Source organism: Typopeltis vanoorti, chromosome 7 (genome assembly GCF_054136105.1).
Source record: "Typopeltis vanoorti isolate ZY-2024b chromosome 7, IOZ_Tvanoo_1.0, whole genome shotgun sequence".
NCBI classification, from domain to species: domain Eukaryota; kingdom Metazoa; phylum Arthropoda; class Arachnida; order Uropygi; family Thelyphonidae; genus Typopeltis; species Typopeltis vanoorti.
Window position 1 is genome coordinate 45,467,447 of NC_143555.1, and position 18,832 is coordinate 45,486,278.

General features: G+C 35.5%; 1 protein-coding gene across 3 annotated transcripts in view; it reads right to left on the bottom strand.

Annotated features, from left to right (window-relative positions):
• arg (arginase) overlaps window positions 1–18,832 on the bottom strand; it is a 273,733-nt gene that overhangs the window by 156,894 nt on the left and 98,007 nt on the right. For all 3 annotated transcript variants that reach the window (XM_090395245.1, XM_090395244.1, XM_090395243.1), the window contains one exon: window positions 15,367–15,457. In XM_090395245.1, coding sequence (XP_090251371.1) covers window positions 15,367–15,457 — 91 coding nt within the window. The remainder of the gene's footprint in view (window positions 1–15,366; window positions 15,458–18,832) is intronic.

An 18,832-nucleotide genomic window follows, 5' to 3' on the forward strand; every position in this document is an offset into this window, starting at 1 on the left:
CTTTCCAGTCTCCGCACACCAAGTCCATTCAAATGCAGGCCATCCATCTTGTATAAGTCCTTTCGCCCTTCAAACTCATTCCACACGTCCACGAATTCCACACCACACCGTCTGCATAACCTGCGCATAATGTCATTTGCGATTATGGCCCTCCTTCTAAACTCCTCTCTGTCATATCGCGGCAACAGACTAACCCTTCTAACTCTGTCACTCTTTTCTTTCGCTACCTTTAACAATACTTTCAAGTCCTCTCTCATAAAAAATTTATCACCTTTCAATTCATTCGTACCCGCCACAATTATTAATTCTTTCACCCTCTGTTTTTTAATTCTAATACTCTCATTTACATCCTTAAATTTCGCAATTAAGTATGATTTAGTTACACTGCCATCTATCACCCCTCTTAATAACGAGTCACCATACAACACTCTTTCCTTCATTTCAGAAACTCTCCCGTTCTTACGCTGTTTATTTACGTTAGCCGAATCACTCTGGAAAGAGTTTTGCAGGTGGTCTAACTGCCGCTGCGCATTTTGTATCACTGCACGCAACCTAGCGATCTCACTTCCTACAAATAATTCCTCATTTTTATCATTTAAACCATTTTCTCTCTCTGTATGGTTGCTTTCACTCTTTCTTAGATCACCACTCTCATTGCCATCTTGTACATCGCAATTCCCTATCAAGCCACTATTTTCACTCACATTCTGGCAATTCTGGCTTTCTTCAACCCTAACTATCTCACAACCTGACACATACTTCAACTCCTCACTTTGCTTACACTTTCTGCACATTCTCCCACCACTATCACTTTCAATCCAAGTTCCAGCCTCATTCGGGAATGCATACATCCCACACACATCACATTGGACAAACTCTCTCACATTATAGTTTTTGAACAATGGCGTCGTATTTTTGGACACCATTATCTTACGTCGCATTGGCGCCATATTCAAATCTATGAAACGTAACGTTATATACAAAATTAAATAACGGAATTCACACCAAAATCCCACAGACACAACAAGCTACCAAAATTAGGCAATATTACGCTATGATTTTAACCTATATTCTAATTTTTACTCAAAATTGTACTTAGCTTTCGGGAGCTCTCTGAAAACACAACCATCCGTCTGGCCCTCTAGCAGGCTATCCCCATATTGTTTTCCCTTGTATTTATTCTGTATAGTGTCTGACTATTTAAAACTATTATATGCAAGCAATGTAAAGAGAAGTTTCAGTATCACTTCAAGTCATCACATGAACATTCAGCAGAATCACTCATGCATAACCTGTTATACATGATGATTTATATATAGATATTATTTCTGGGAAAATTCCCATGTTACTCCTCTAAAATAAACTTACTTTAATAGCCTACTTTCATTTTGGAATGCCCTTTTTTTAAAATGTCATTGAATCTTTACCCAAATTCTAGGGCATTACTTAAGTTTTATAACATACATAGTTTTATAACACTTCAGTAATGCCCTAGAATTTGGGTAAGGAGCCAATGACATTGTAAAAAAAGGGGCACTCCTAAACAAAAGTAGACTATATTAGCCATTAAAATAATAATGATTTATATATTCTGCTATATCCTGTTATTAAGCAATGTGGCTTCATTATTTATTGATTGGTCTGTCTTTCTCTTTCCTGATGATTTCATGCAATTTTTATAACTTATAGTCAGTATGCACACTTCCCACTTTACTATCTATCCCTGGGAAGACAATGCTATGTGACACATCAGGTGGGAAATGTGCCACGATCAGAATGATTGTACTTTCACCTAAAGACTTTAAGTCTGTCCTGGGTAACTGGCAAATTACATACAGTGTCACATTTATACCTGGATATATAACTACTATCAAACACATCCAAAGCAGTTTACAGTTTTATGTTTCTGAGAGGAAAACCAAAGCCCACAGCCAGATTCTATGGGCTTGGGTTTTTGTGAGAGCAAAACTGGAATGGGAATTATATACTCAATAATCATCACAGTGGTCAAACTGATAGATGTACCTCAAAATTCCATATATAGGTTAGTTTCTGGATGAGTTCTGGAAAGTGGCATAGTAGAAAAGAATAAGAAAGGAGAGAGAGAGAGAGAGAGAGTAAAGACAATATTATGGATCCAGGTATTGTTGGAAGTTTTTCTACTTAGTTATCTATAAATTAAAGATACCAAGAAATTATATACAGTGGTATCTCGCTAATCCGAACTAATAAACACCGTGCTCGTCTGGATTAGCGAATTTCCCACCAAGAGACAACAATAACTAGCATTTAAGACAAAAATAATCAGATTCTAATGGTACATCAATTTAATTCTGTAAATAAATGAAGTAAATGATAGAAAAATGCTCCTGTACTGTAATGTAAAACTTAAAAATTAATAACAGTACACAAGTTTATTTTAGTAAAAAATTTAGTTTGTATGTACCTGTATTGTTGAGGATTCTGATTTAATAAAATTGCATAGTTCAGTACATAACTTACTTTGCATAAAAAATATCGCTTTCTTGTACACAACACAAAAAAACAGGTATTTTTATTTCTTTGTAAAAAAATTACTTTTTTTTTTGCTTCTTAGAAGCTAAACTTTTTTTCTAATGCTTCTTCTCAGAGTTGCATTAACAATAAAATTTAGTGAAATGGCATATCATTCTGCTTAGCCCATTCTATACACATATTAAAACTGTCAACTGCCTCTTCATGTTTTACTTTTTTTTCTTTGAGTTCTTTATCATCATCATTGTCTTCTAATTCACTCTGAAGCATCATATTTATAATACAGTACATACTGTACAGTATAAAAAAGCAAACACAAACACACAATAAATCAAAATAGGCCTACAGCAGGAGTCGGCAATGCAGCGCCCATGAGCATCATGGTGCCCACAGTGAATTTTTAGTGCGCCCTCAGAGAAATTATTGTAAACTGCTTTATTTGTGCTTATTAAGAAGAGAGACCTGATAATAATAAGTAGTTTGAGTTGTTGATGTCATCTAGTTATCAATGCGACTGCCCTCATTACCCTTCACACCACTTCTAAACGTTGTTAGAACCCTTTGTTTTTTAGTATGTGTGTTTGTTGAATCACTCCAGCTATCAGGGCAAACATAAAATACTTTGTTTACAAAGATATTTGTAACCCTTTATAATGGATAAACGTGAAAGGAAAAGAACATACTATTTTAATGACAACTGGGAGGAAGAGTATTGCTTTATCAATCTTAATGGCAAATGTATTTGTTCATTATGCAATAATAGTGTGGCTATTTCTAAAAAGTAATATAGAAAGACATTTCAAAACCATTCATGCCAATTTTAATTTCGACTATCCAGTGAAATCCGAAATGAGAAAAAAAAGATTTTATCTTTGAAATCAATTCATTACTAAATAGCAATTTTTTTTTTTTATTAAACCGTTGCAACAGTATTATTTAAATTAAATCCTATTTAATTAAATCCTAATGAATTTATACTTTTTGTATTAATTTATTATTTAATTTTTTATGGTATTTTATATTCATTCATATATGATAAAAATATGTTGTAAAAGCGAGTTAAATAAAATAATGCAAAAATTTGAAATCTAATTTTTTCTTAAAAACAACTAATCATAGAATCTCTAAGAATAGCATGAGCCCTCAATAATTTTCAAATTTTATATTGCGCTCTTCATATTAAAATGGTTGCCAACCTCTGGCATACAGTATAACTGTACAATTGACAGTATGGAAAAAATGCTGTACTGTAATAATAATAAAATAAATAATAATAGTTAAAATAATAATTATTAAATAAAAACAATAGTACACAAAATAATAATAAGTAATAAATAAAACTTTTTTTTTCTTTCATACAGCAGTTCAGATTACTGGAGGGTTCAGACTAAAGAGGTTCAGATTAGTGAGATACCACTGTAACTGGTTTAATTCTTTATCCAAGTGTAAGCAAACAAAGCTTGAGCCTGAAGTATTTTCAGGACTGGGGAAACTTGTATATAGAAGCTAATGACTACACATATCCTTGCAGACATGTATAATACTATGCATTATGGGAAGGGTCACTATTGAGACCAGTTTCGACCTTTATTGAGGTCTCAATCAGTGGAAGCTAGAGGTGATACTAAGGTTTAAGTAATGTAGAAGTCCTATTTTTATATATGAGTAGCCAAAAGGTGTCACACCTTATTATTAAAATACTTCCAAAAACTTTCAACAACTATCTCTAATCCAGAGTATTTTAATAAAGGGTGTGACACCTTTTGGCTACTCATATATGAAAACATGACTTCTACATTACTTCAACCTCAGTATCACCTCTGGGTCTGGTCTGGCTCCCACTAATGAGACCTCAATAAAGGTGGAAACTGGTCTGGGTAGTGACCCTTCCCATAATGCATAGCATTATACATGTCCACAAGGAGATGTGCTTTGCATTATGGAATATTGTTACGTCATAATTTTCTTAAATATTTTTCCTCTATTGTTCTCCTTGTGCCTACTGAGATCTGGCATCTAAATCGACTTTCTGGGGCCATTTCTCTTTTCGAGCTCTGACGAAAAGTCAGAAATCTAGGATAGAAATTCTTATCTGAAGAAACTTTCCAAGAATTCAATAATACCTTATACAGATTAAGTAGTTAGGTAGATTGAGTTCTCAGTATACAGTCATGGCCTTGACAATCTTAAATTCCCCTTTTTTCCTTTAAACACAGGTTCGATATTTTCATGAGTGGTAAAATTCATCTCTTACTCAGACAAACTCAGGTATACATGGGAAAACATATTTATTATTTATCTAAGAACATTAAAAATTTAAACAACACATATAATCAAGCAAATCAAGGTTAATACTAAAGTACAAGTAAAGCAGGGTAATAATAATCAAACAGACAGGCTATTCAAACACACTCATGAGAATCTTATGTTCATCTATATCACAAACATGGATGTCAGTATTAAACTAGATTACTGCTACTACGACCCATACACATTAAACTTAGTCTAGACAACTTATGAACACAGACTACCAGTCCAATTCAATTAACGTAACAAGAAATTGTCTCAAAAATCTCTCTCTCTCTTCTAAACTCTGTCCATTTTACACCTTCATCACTAATAGATAACACATAAAAGGGAAGATTTGTACATTACCACCTTGTTAGAAGATTTCTCGATCCTCCCATCTGTTCTTTGTTATAGACTGTCCCTCTGTACGATGGATTGTCGCCACGTGGGAGTCATGTGCTCGTCCCGAATTAGCCACTTGTTTCTTCTGGGCTTACGAAATTTTCGCGTCGCCGCTTCTAACACAATTTACTTTCGAAGGAATCCTTTGCCGCTTTCTCATCAGTTTGATCCACATCGATAGTCTAAAACTCGAACACTGCCGTCATCTTATGCTATATTTTCTTCGACTTGTGTCGCTCAGCAATGGAAAACACGCTGCCACTTTACTGTCTTCACACGTTTTGTCGGTTATCAGTCATGCTGGTCCGCTCGGGAACTTTGAGCAGGGGACCCACGGGGAGGGCACACGCGATCGGGGAACACCACAGGAACCAAGAGAAAAACAAAAAAGGAAAAGCCTCTCTCCACGATGTGTATCCATTTAAAACCACTCTATAGCACCCTCTTTCCACACTCCAAACTTGTCTACAACGCTCTCCCATTTGTTGTCACCGAGTGACGTCACCTCCTTGCTGTATGCACATTGCTCTTTTCAGGGAATGCGAATTTCTTGTGCCTTCCATGAATGCCTACTCATCACTCATTACATCATCTTTGGTGGTCAAACTGCAACCTTTGAACTTTCATTCGCACGATGATACACGGTTTTATACATGGCATAGTTTAACACTGATGTTTTTGACAAATTAAGATGCCATCTATTTTAGACAATAACCCTAAACATAGTACAATTTAATATTTATTTCCTCCTTCGATTTCATTTTAATTTAAGATTCAACCTCTTCGTTTTATATTTTAATTCCTGCATCTTCATATATTATGTCTGCTTTGCCAAGAGTATAAGTGTGCTTTTGCTGGATATTGTTCTCTTGTTAAATCTTGAATGGAGCGGTTCTATTCTTGATAGAGCTATCATTCAAGTTCTAAGAATACTAAAGCAAGTGATATGAAGTCATACCACCTTTGCCATGAGTTACCCCAGTCCTGAAGATACTTCAGGTGCAAACTTTGTTTGCTTACATTTGGATAAAGTATTAAACCAAGTATATAATTTCTTGGTATCTTTAATTTAGTAATCAGGTATGCTTGGTGAATGAAACGAAATGGTATTTTCCTGGTGTGTAGATTAGAGATGTTAGTAATACTGTTAGAATGTACCGAGGAGAAAGTGCAAAAGTTAATAGTTTTAGGAGTACAACTGATTTTTAAGGTGATAAGTATAGAATGAAAGAATGGTGTTCAATTCTCTCCCCATGAAGCATAAGAAGTTTTTAGATGTAGATAGTGAATCTGATGGATAAAAAATGATATATATCTATATATGTGCATGTGTGGTAGTGGTGGTGGTGGTGGAGGGGGTTTGATAAACTATGCTTGAATTGATTTGGAATGAGATGTCTGGAAAAAGTTTTGTTCAGTGGGAGAATGGAAGTGCAAAATCATGCAAACTAGGACTGCTGGGATGTGGATGAAAGAAAGTGTATGTGCAAGTCACCAGGGGGAATGCAAAAAGTCAAAGAATAATATGAAAGAGTTTCTGTTGTGGACCCAAGGGGATACTGGAATTCATGTGCTAATATCAGAAGCATCCAAAACAAGTGCCTGTAAAGTGTTTTTGATATTATAGCTCTCGCATGTCTCTAAAGCACTATGATGGCTAGAAAGTTAAATATTAAATGAAATGCATTATAATAAATAATACATTGCAAGTGGATATGGACTTGTGCTTAAGCTTGACACCACCACTGTTTGGCCACTGCTAAGAAGGCTTAGCTAGGGTTAAATGTAAGCAAAATAACTGTTTGTTTACATTTTTTCTTTGCTTATATTTTAGTGTTTTTTTTTATAGCCATCAAGTGCAGATGTAAATAATTAAGCGAATGTGTGTGCACCCAAAGCCATCTGTGACAGCCCAGTTAACCAGTTGAGTGTTTGTAGGAATTTCAAGAGAGCACTTGAAGCCATAAAACCAAAATCACACGTAGAGCATTAGTAAACATACTTAAAATGCAGTTACCTGACTATAGGCTCCCTTGTCAAATCTGGATATTACATTAATAAAATTAACCTCTTTTAACTCTTGATTTAGCAGTTAATGTAAGCATCTAGAAATCATTCTGTTTCGTCATTTTCTTTAGACATTACTTTATTTAGATCACTTATTCTAACTCCAAGCAAACAAACAAACTTGTGTTACATTTTTTGATCTAACTTAAATAAAACACTCCCTACCTCCCTTACCCATAGAATTTAGTGCCAAAATCTTACGCCAAAATCTGTGTCTAACAGAAAGTGAAATAAAGAATCCTGCTTATTAAAACACTCTCCACACTGAATTCATCTGCTAAAAGACAAATATTTCAGTGAAACTTCCTATTTCACACCTATACCTGAATATTTATTTTTTTTACTAAATAACTTTTTTTTAATGGCTTTATCAATTCCATAAATCAGCATTTCTCAACCTTTCTAAGCCCAAGGACTAGTAAAATGCCTAAAACAATTCTACGGACCACTAAATTATGTAATTTTTTTAAAACTGTATATGGGGGATTACCAACATTTTGGAAAAACTGTGCCTTTTATAACATAATAAATCTAAAAGCATGTTTTGAATACACATGGAAACATAATTAATTAAGTTGGAAGTAAACGATTAAAAGTGTATCATCATTGAACAAAGTTTTAATTTTTATTAAACAAATAAAGGTATCAGTTTCCTATTTGATGTCGACAAATGAATGGATATATCAGCAATGTCCTGCTAAAATCCCCATCCATCTGCCCACAGCAACTTTTATAACTCACCCCACAAAAACTTTTTTAGCGCCGTTGATACCATGGGCAAATGAATGGAGATTGTCAGCGACGAAAAGCAGCTAAAGAATTGTCAGTACCCTTGACCATTTTGTTTAATTTGAGTCTCGGGTCTGGGTTAGTCCCGAGGGGGTGGAAAGAGGGGGAAAATAGTTCCACTGCATAAAGGTGGTTCCAAGACTGCTATTGTAAATTACTGACTTATTAGCATATCAGGAATCGTTGTCAAGGTCTTGGAGAAATTAGTCAAGAGAAGAATACAGGACTGGATAGATGAAAATGGGATACTCTATGGGAGACAACATGGTTTTGTGAAGGGTAGATCATGCCTCAGTAACTTGCTCACATTTTATAACACAGTGACGGCTGAACTGGATAAGGGTAATGGGTTTACAGTGATTCTACTGGACTTTGCCAAGGCCTTTGACAGGACACCACATGTTACTCTAATCAGTAAACTGGAGCAAATGGGGATGGTATAGGGTTGGTGAAATGGATAGGAGGGTGGTTTATTCAGGAGGGAGTTCAAAAGATGGCTTGTGACTAGTGGTGTGCCTCAGGGCTCTGTTCTTGGACCACTGCTTTTCAATTTGTTCATCAATGATATAGGAAAGGATTTGAGAGGAAGTGTTCACTTGTTTGCTGATGATGCAAAGTTGGGTAGAGCAATTGTGAGTGCACAGGATGTCAAAATGTTACAGGATGATTTGGATAGTTTGGAGGACTGGGCTAGGAAAAATGGATGTCAATTTAATGTGGCAAAGTGTAAGGTTATGCACTTTGGGGTGAAAAGAATAGCAGCAGTATATCACATTGGTGGAACCGTACTACAGGAGATTGATGAGGCCAGGGATTTGGGAGTGTTGGTGGATAGGGAATTGAAGTTTAGGGGGCACATTGCAAAAGTGACTAAATCAGCTCATCAAATCACTTGGCTTCTGAAAAATACTTTAACATGCAGAGACAAACAAGTTGTTGTTCCTCTGTATCAAGCTTTGATAAGACCTCATCTGGACTACTGTGCCCAGTTATGGGCACCAGGGTTTCTTCGTGATGGGGAAGAAGTGGAGAAGATCTAGAGACGAGTGACCAAGACGATAGAAGGTCTGTGGAATGAACCTTATGAGAATAGGTTGAAGATTTGTGGGTTGCAGAGACTGGACGATAGGCGAAGGAGGGGTGATATGATTTAGACATTCAAATTACTGAAGGGTTTCTATAAGATTGATCCAAAAGATATTTTTGAAAATATGACTGGTGGTGGGAGGACTAGGGGCCATGCATGGAAGCTGGGCAAGAGTGTGGTTAACAAGGGTGTTAGAGCTAGGTTTTTTACTTGGAGAGTGATGAATGAGTGGAATAAGCTTCCAGAGTCTGTTGTGGGTGCTACGACCGTGAATGAGTTCAAGGCAAGGTATGATAGATACTGTGTCAATGTCGAATAGTTGTTCTTAACATGATGTTAGGGCCTCCCTTGATGAGTCTGTCGACTCCTTGGAGTTGCCCAGAACAATAATAATAATAATAATTCATCTGCCCACAACGACGTTTATCTTTAATCCCCATTCATCTACCCACAGTAACTTTTATATTTTATATGTAATCCCTATTCATCTGCCCATACTCGTGATGCAAGTCCCACAACAACTTTTATCTTCACGCACTCTCTGATTCGACCTGCGACATGAAAATTGTTCCATTCGCTAAGTGCATTATGAGAAGAGGGAAAACTGTTGTTCTTATCTTGCTCCATTCATCATAATACTGAATATGAATTTGACATCCATGGATTCCATCATGGATGACATTACTTGTCCAGTCCAAACCATCCCCTGCATATACCCAAAAATTTCACTCAGAGCATCCCAAAGCCATTAATTCCCCCCCCCCCCAATCCATCCATCCATCCACACACACACACTTCCAGCCGAAACAAATCACTTTATTTCCCTGACAAGTCTTCCATGACCAGCAAAAAAATTTAAGACATGCTGTTATGAGAGATCCTTCCCGATATCTATAAACAGTCCAACCCACAATGTCATTTGCAAAGTGCCACCCACGTGATTGGGCGCACTTTGCCACCAGTGACCGTATGCCGTATGCATGACATTTGTACTAATCGTGTTATGATGGAGGTTTTAATTATATCCGTCCTGTTCTATCCAGAGGCACAGTAGTGGTCATCGTAAATTTGGCAGATTCATAAATTGTGTAGGTTTTATTGATATTTGTCCTGTGTGCTGCTTGTATTCGTTACGCTATGATGTGTGTTTCTGTACAATCCATGACCGTACAGATGTTGTAGTCTGCATGCGACGGATTCAGTGTGCTTGGCCGCATATCTCCACAAGCAACAGTATGAGATATGGACCTTTGCTAAACGGGACACAGGCAGCGATCCTCGCCAGCAGAGCTGAGCCTCACCATGACGTCACTTTGTGTAACTTTCGTTTCATCGCCAATCCGATTATGGAAATGGATTAATTCCAAAACTAGCAATGAGAATAAAAAGAAACTGTAGTCCAAATAAATGATATGATATAGTTATGTTACTATTTACTTTTAATGAGATGGTTGAGCTTCTCGGCACTTGCAGAGTTGCTGGATATCTAGCTCAATATTGGTTAACTTCAGTGGAAGGTCGGCACACACACTAAGATGATTTCTGTATTTTGTTTTTATTTGAAGGAGCGATGAAAATCCTCTCTCACAAAGATAGGTTGTAGAAAATTGGATGACTATTTTCAATGCCTCTTCAGATAATTTGGGAAATTCACTTCTCACTGAAGGCGAGATCCAGAATCTAACCGAACCAAGATCACATAATTGCATTTTAAGTCCACTGTCACTTCAAAGCTCAATTAACTGTTCTTTTTTCGATAACGAAAGGTCGTTCTCGTTACTGTAAGCCTGAAATGGATCACAAACCCACAGGAATTTCTTATAAAAGTTATTCGGAAAATATTTTCAAAATTCTGTTTCAGAGTTTTGAGGTGGTCACAAAACTTTTCCAGAAACTCAGTATCAACAAAAAGATCATTTTCCACTAAAAAGGATTGCAATGTTGGAAAGGTGCAAGTTATCTGTCTTTTACATAACTAATCCATAACACTAGATTTTTTCTTGAATGCCTTTAAATTTTGTAGTAGGCATCAAAAACAGTTAAAGAATTCTCCTGAAGGGAGAGATTAAGTTTATTTAATTTCAAAAAAAAATCTCTGAAATATAGGATAGTATTGATAACCATGCTTCGTCAACAAGGAGCGATGCAAAATCAGAATTACGTTCATTTACAAACAACAAAACTTCGAGCCTTAATTGAAATAACCTTGTTAATACTTTTCCCCTGGAAAGCCAGCAAATTTCAGAATGAAGCAAAAGTTGCATGTTTATTCACTGCCATTTCATCGCAGAGTACTAAAAATCACCTATTATTTAACAGTTGAGCCTTAATAAAATTAACTAGCTTAAAAACAATAATAAATTTAGTTTAATCCTTTCTATCCAAACGTGGGCAAACAAAGTTTGTGCCTGAAAGTATCTTCAGGACTGGGGTAAAATGGTACAACACCGGGCAACTCCTTGCAAAGGTGGAGCAAGCTACCAACACTCCTATCTCAGTATCTCCCATAATGCAAAACATATCTCCTTGCGGATATGTATAATGTTATGCATTAAGGGAAGGGCCACTACCCAGACTAGTTTCGACCTTTATCGACGTCTCTTCAGTGGGAGCCAGGCCCAAGTGGAGATACCAGGCAGAAGCATTAGCAAGGTCATCTCCTCCTATAGGAGCTGCCAAACGGTGTGCCACCTTTTTATTAAATTACTCTGGATTTAGAGAAAGATGTTGAAAGTTTATTTTTCACTTGGTCAGACTATAATAAATTTAGTTTAATCCTTTCTATCCAAGTGTGTGCAAACAAAGTTTGCGCCTGAAAGTATCTTCATATGCCCGGTGTTGTACCACTTTACCCCAGTCCTGAAGATACGTTCAGGCGCAAACTTTGTTTGCACCCACTTGGATAGAAAGGATTAAATTAAATTTATTATAGTCTGACCAAGTGAAAAATAAACTTTCAACATCTTTCTCTAAATCCAGAGTAATTTAATAAAAAGGTGGCACACCGTTTGGCAGCTCCTATAGGAGGAGATGACCTTGCTAATGCTTCTGCCTGGTATCTCCACTTGGGCCTGGCTCCCACTGAAGAGACGTTGATAAAGGTCGAAACCAGTCTGGGTAGTGGCCCTTCCCTTAATGCATAACATTATACATATCCGCAAGGAGATGTGTTTTGCATTATGGGAGATACTGAGATAGGAGTGTTGGTAGCTTGCTCCACCTTTGCAAGGAGTTGCACCACTTTACCCCAGTCCTGAAGATACTTTCAGGCGCAAACTTTGTTTGCACACACTTGGATAGAAAGGATTAAACTAAATTTATTATAGTCTGACCAAGTGAAAAATAAACTTTCAATAGCTTAAAAACGCATTCCTTTTGAGGTTAAAGCTTCCCTATGTATGAAACGATGCACCTGATTCACATCCGAAGCCACTTCCTTGACCATAGAAACAAACCCCCAATTATGCCTGCCTGTAAGGGTGCGAGCTCCATCTGAACAGAAACCCATGAGAGTAATTATTACATAATTACATTAGTAATTATGTAATAATTACTAATACTAATACTTACAAAATATTAGTATTATGTAATTATTGAGATTGTGAAATGTATCTTCTCCAGATGTTCGGGATGACAAAGTTCTACAAAACAGAATATCGTCATGAATGTTGTTATCATGCACATATCATATATAGCATATTAACTGCACATCATTTTGTAACATCAGTAGTTTCATCTATTTGTAATGCATAATAAGAGCTCTTCTTAACTATTTCAATTAACTGAGATTCTATGTCACCTGCCATATCATTAATTCTGCAACCTACAGTGTCATTGAAAGAGGAATCAAATCAACCTCCTTTTAGTAACATTTTGCCAAACATAGTTTTTGTCATCTTTTATAGCTGGAAGTAGTAACTTTCCCCGATAGAATGAGGTTTCGCTGTTTTCGCTATGCACAAATTTAAAAGATAGATGCTTCCAGCGCATAATCAGAATTAGGTTCATTTACAAACAATAAAACTTCATGCCTTAATTGAAATAACCTTGTTCATACTTTGCCCTGGAAAGCCAGTGAATTTCAGAATGAAATTAAGAAGAGCCCTTATTATGCGTTACAAATAAGCATTTAATGTCATGTTGGAGGTAATGGAGTACAAGCAGCACTGGGGAGGGATTAAAAACTATTCTTAATTTTTCCTTTATTTCATCTTGGTCACAGAGTCATCTTCATGGAGTACAAATTAACACTTGTAACACATGCACATAAAGGCAGCATAATACTAAATGAAACTCATGAATATAAAATTAGAGTCCTGTACATTGGGATCTTGGAGGATTAATGTTTCCCATGTGGGCATGGATGTTTGTGATTGTCTATGAAAACAGTGGCGGTGATCGGCAGTAGATGGGGGTGGTGTAGTTGAAGGTAATTGCCGTTGGTGGATTGGTGGAGATGGAGAGCTGTAGAGTAGATGCCCTCCCTCGACGAGTCTTTGGACTCCCAGGTGGTGTCTAATAATAATAATAACTATTTTGGAATGTTTCTGGCATCCGGTTTTATTTAAATTAGGTTGATTTCTTAGGGCAGCTGCAGATTGTAAAAACAATCTTTCTTTTCTAAATTTGATGTGATGAAGCATGGTGGTTTTTTTCCCACTTGATCTTATGAGTAGTATATATCCAATGCATGTTCTGTATACAAGACTGAACTGACCAAAGTTATGATCTGTGGTCATGACTATGGTAAGTCTGGTCTGGTCTTGCAAACCATGCACACTGACTACTTAACAAATAAACTGTTACTAAAACTAAATTTATTTATTTCCAATTTTCCACCTTCACTACCTAAAGTCACTCAAAACTAATCCTCCTTCATGCATAATTTAGCAAAGTTAAATAACCTCTTAATAAGTAACACAAATATGTAAACAATAAAATAATCAGAAGCTGAGAAAAACTGCTTCATCTTGCATTCACACAGATGACACCTATTCAGCTATATTTCAGCAAAAGAGATAGAATGGGATACCCCAAAATAACCAGAATCTGAACTTGGCGCATGTGCATTTCCTAGTTATGCATGATGCTGCTAAGCATTATGAGTATGCAGTTTTCTGTACCAGTCTGGCAAGTGACATCATCCTGTGTGAACTGGTTCGTTATTCTGGATGCTTTTTTGTTAGTGTTAACAAGCAAGTTTGGCAATTTTGTGATGGCTGACCACAAAGAACTGCAGCTGAAACTATTGTTATACTTTGGAAAGCCTTTAAGGATGATGCTTTAGGTAAAATGGGTCTATGAGTGGTTTTCCCATTTCAAAAATGGGGACATGTCTGTTGAAGACTAACCACGATCTGGCAAACCTTCGACAAGCAGAAATGATGAAAACCATCAAAAAGGTTTGCCAAGCAATCAATCAATCACAAGACCATTGAGCAAGTTTCTGAAGAGATGAATTTTTCATGGAGTTTGTTCGAGTGAATTTTAAGAGAAGATTTGCAAATTAAATGTGTGTCTGCTAAATGTGTGTCTTTTTTGTTCACAGAGGATAAAAAAAAAATCATGTGAATGGATCTTTCTCCATGTGACTTTTTATCCCCATGGATAAAGAAAACCATACAAAGGCAGTGATTTGTTGATGTGGATGAGGTAAAAGAAAAGTTGCTGGAGATCATAAACAGTATTCTAGTTGAACAGTTCCATAACTGTTTCCAGGAGTTGAAAAAATGTTGGGACAAGTGCACTGATTCAAAGGAGGAGACTAGAATTATAAAATTCTAGTCTCCTTCAAAAATTAAAATTATAAACTTCAATAAAAATTAATTCCGATGTAATGTAAACTGATCATATAACATATTGTGAATAATACATCTTGCAACAATGTATGCCTCTTGCTATCTGAGTGTTAATAACAAGCTTCATTCTGGCTACAAGCTCTTTTCTATGAAATTTGATTTAAGTGAATTACTAAAATTTGTCATGCTGGTCACATGGTTAGTTTAAAATGGTCATCCTTTAGTACTAAATTATATATGCTACAGAATTACCTTAATAAAATCTTAATTTACCTTGGAGAATTACTGAACAGTATATTATGAGCAAGAAAACAGTTGAAAAAAATTCAACCATTTATGAAATTAATCAAATTAATTTATTTTCTTTTATTTTAATTATATACATAAGTATTACAAAAAAAAAATCATTTATGACATTACCATGGAGTTACCCATTCCAATCCACACACTGGTTTAACATATTTTTGCATTTCATGAAGAAGGAATGAACAGGACATGCCATGCAAATTTCCTAGTATAAAATGCGCAATATAAAATTAATTTTGGTTAATCAATTTAAGTTTATATTAACTACAAATACAGAAAAAATAATTTTGAAAGAATTTTAAACTTAATATCTGATTGTACATTAATGAACTATATGATTTAAAGCAAACTGAATTTATTTTTTATCAATATATTCTGTATAATATAAGCAACAAAGGAGTCCATACATTTATATGGAGAGAAAGAGAACTAACACACAAAAAAAGTCTTATCAATTCATTACTATTGATAGTGGTAGCTTCAAAATTGATATATGATTTGATTTAAAGAAATACTCATCTGGGATTTTATGAAAAGAACTTGCAGATGAAAATTACAAAATATCTAAAAATAATAGGTGCAAAAATTATATACGTAACATGTTCACTGCCACGCATTTATGACAGAATGACCTTGCCACAGTGCCAACATATTCACACAATTTGACCACAAAAGGCCAGACTGAATTATGCAAGCACAGATATACATGAGTCTCACAATATTTAGATGTGGCAGTCGCACACACAAATACCAGTTTGATGCTTTCAAGTATCAACCTGGTATTTGATATTTTGCACTAGGTTCAGTTTGTTAAACTGAACCTAGTGCAAAGACAGACCAGATTAAAAGTTTATAATATATTAACTTATACTATCATAGTCTAAATAGAAGTAAAAACTCGACAATAAAACAAAAAAGATAAGAAGACAAAATGAACTTTGTGAAGAAAAAAACTAAATAAACCACATATAACCATAAAAAATAAAGAAATTTAAACACAGTTGAATGAAACATGTGAAAAGAACGTTACAAACAAAAAGTTTGTTTAAACAAGTACTTCAATATAAATCACTCAAAAACAGTATACCAGAATCCTATAGACAAGATGATGACCTCTGAAGACAGAACAGGCTATCAGAGGCCTAAACCCATGAAATGAATGATGATCGTTAGGAAATAAGAAGTATCTAGTTCTCGATAATATAGAAATGAGTATCACAGAAAAATTAATAAAAAAAAGCAAAGGTGAACATATTTCTGATATAAATTGCAGGTAAACTGATATCTGAAAGCATACAAACTTACCAACATATCACCATTTCTATACAGAATTTGCAAAAAAAAAAAAAAAAAAAACTGAGACAGCTCACCTGAAAAACTCATTTGCATTCATTTCAACTGATGCAACATTAAACTTGTTTCACCTAATCTAGAAAAGAAGTGATCCAAAAATAAATTTTAAAAATGCATATCAGTTTAATAAGACAAATAAAAACACATTATTATTATTTTCTTGACCTCCATGGAGTTATAAAACTCATTGTGGTAGGTCAACACTAGTCAACACAAAGTCTATTGTCCCATTCCTTAAACTCATCCACTATTTGCACTTTCACAACCCTCTCAGCCAATTCATTCCATGCTCCTACCACTCACTAAACAAAAGAAAAAATTACTTCTTACCCTTTTACTCACTACCTCCTTTTGCAACTTCCAGGAATGGCTCCTTGTCCCTTCCCTATTCTACTACATGAAAAATCTCTCTGGTGTTAATCCAGTAATAATCATGCAACAGCTTAAATGTCTTGATCACATCCCTTGGTCTTCTATCCACCACACTCTGCAGTCTGCATTCACTCACTGTATTCTCTTAATCAACATTGTACAGCCCTTTATCATTTTTGTTATCCGTTTCTGCACCCTTTCTAATGTTACTTTATTCCCTTCAAATCAGTGACTTTATCCAGATATGGCTTGATCAGAGCTTTATGCAATGGGACCACCACCCTTTTACCTCCCGTGGTCAATGTCCTCCTCAATATTGCAGCAATAATAACTCTCTGAGATGACTTCTCAACTTTTTGCAATGTGTCTTCTGAACTTCAAATCTTTATCTATAATCACCCCAAGATCCCTTACTTTCTCCACTTCTTCAATTATAACTCCATAAGATGAGTATGAAGCATTCAATCTGTGAATCTCAAATTTTACAACATTAAATTTAACTGCATTAAACTGACATTCCCATTCAATTTTCCCATCTTTCCAGCTTACTCAGATCTTGAGGATCTGAAATATTACCACTGCTAATAACCCCGCCCCCCAAACTTCACATTATCTGCAAACAATTGAATATTTCCCTGTAGTCCTGCGACATATCATTGACATAAAACTGAACAGTAATGGCAAAGTATTGTACCCTGTGAAACTCGACTTGTATCCTTTCTACTCTCTGATGAGGATATTGATGGGATGGTGCTAGTGTAGCACAGAGCAAAAGCTGTGCTGCACATGTTCTACACATAAGTCTTTTATTTTAGTGAACATTAGTAATTTTAAGTAATTATTTTTGGTTATATCTTACTTATCTTACATTAATGTTGTGTGTGTGTGTGTGTGTGTGTGTGTGTGTGTGTGTGTGTGTGTGTGTGTGTGTGTGTGTTGTGAAATTTAATATGGTATATCATTTAGAAAGCATTTTAATACATGGCACCAATACATATAAGGAAAATGGCAGCCAAGGCTTCCCTTGTTCACCGAGTTTAGCATGAGGGGATTTTGTATAATGTAGTGTAATGGGTTATGGTATGAAAGTGAGAATGGAGAGAGAGAATATGTTGTAAATGTTTTGTGCAGCAGTGCAAGAAATGCAAGTCATGTGGAAAGTGAGAAAATTAATTTTAATTATGTAAGGAAAGATAGAGAAAGTGTTCTAGCCAAATCAGAAGTAGTGAATGATAGTGAGTGAAATGAGAGTACAGAAGAAATGGCTGAAAGTTATGTGGATAAGGAAGTGATGGTAAAGAGTGAAATAGGGATTTACATTGCATCCTTCACAGGATGAAATGTAAGCTTGAACAAATGGAGAAATGATTGTTGTGTAATACAGCAAGTGAGAGAATGAAAGAAAATGTGAATTCAGACAGTATGAAAGTGAGAGAAACTGGAAATAAGGATAAGGTATCATATGGAAATTAGATGATAAGAGATATACTTAATGAGCAAGTGATGAAAGTCATGCTTCCCAGGTGCCAAAAATCAAAGAGATATTAGTGAGGAAAATATTAGATATTAGAAAGGAGCAATGAAAATATGATTATTATGGCAGAAACAAATGATTTAAAAGGGATTGGAAGTTTTTTTTTCCACTTGATTAGACTATAATAAATTTAGTTTAATCCTTTATTCAAGTGTAAGCAAACAAAGTTTGCACCTGAAGTATCTTCAGGACTGAGGCAACTCATAGTAAAGGAGGACCAAGCTCTGATCACTCCTTGTCTCAGTATCTCCCATAATGCAAAGCACATCTCCTTGCAGACATGTATAATACTATGCATTAAGGGAAGGGCCACTACCCAGT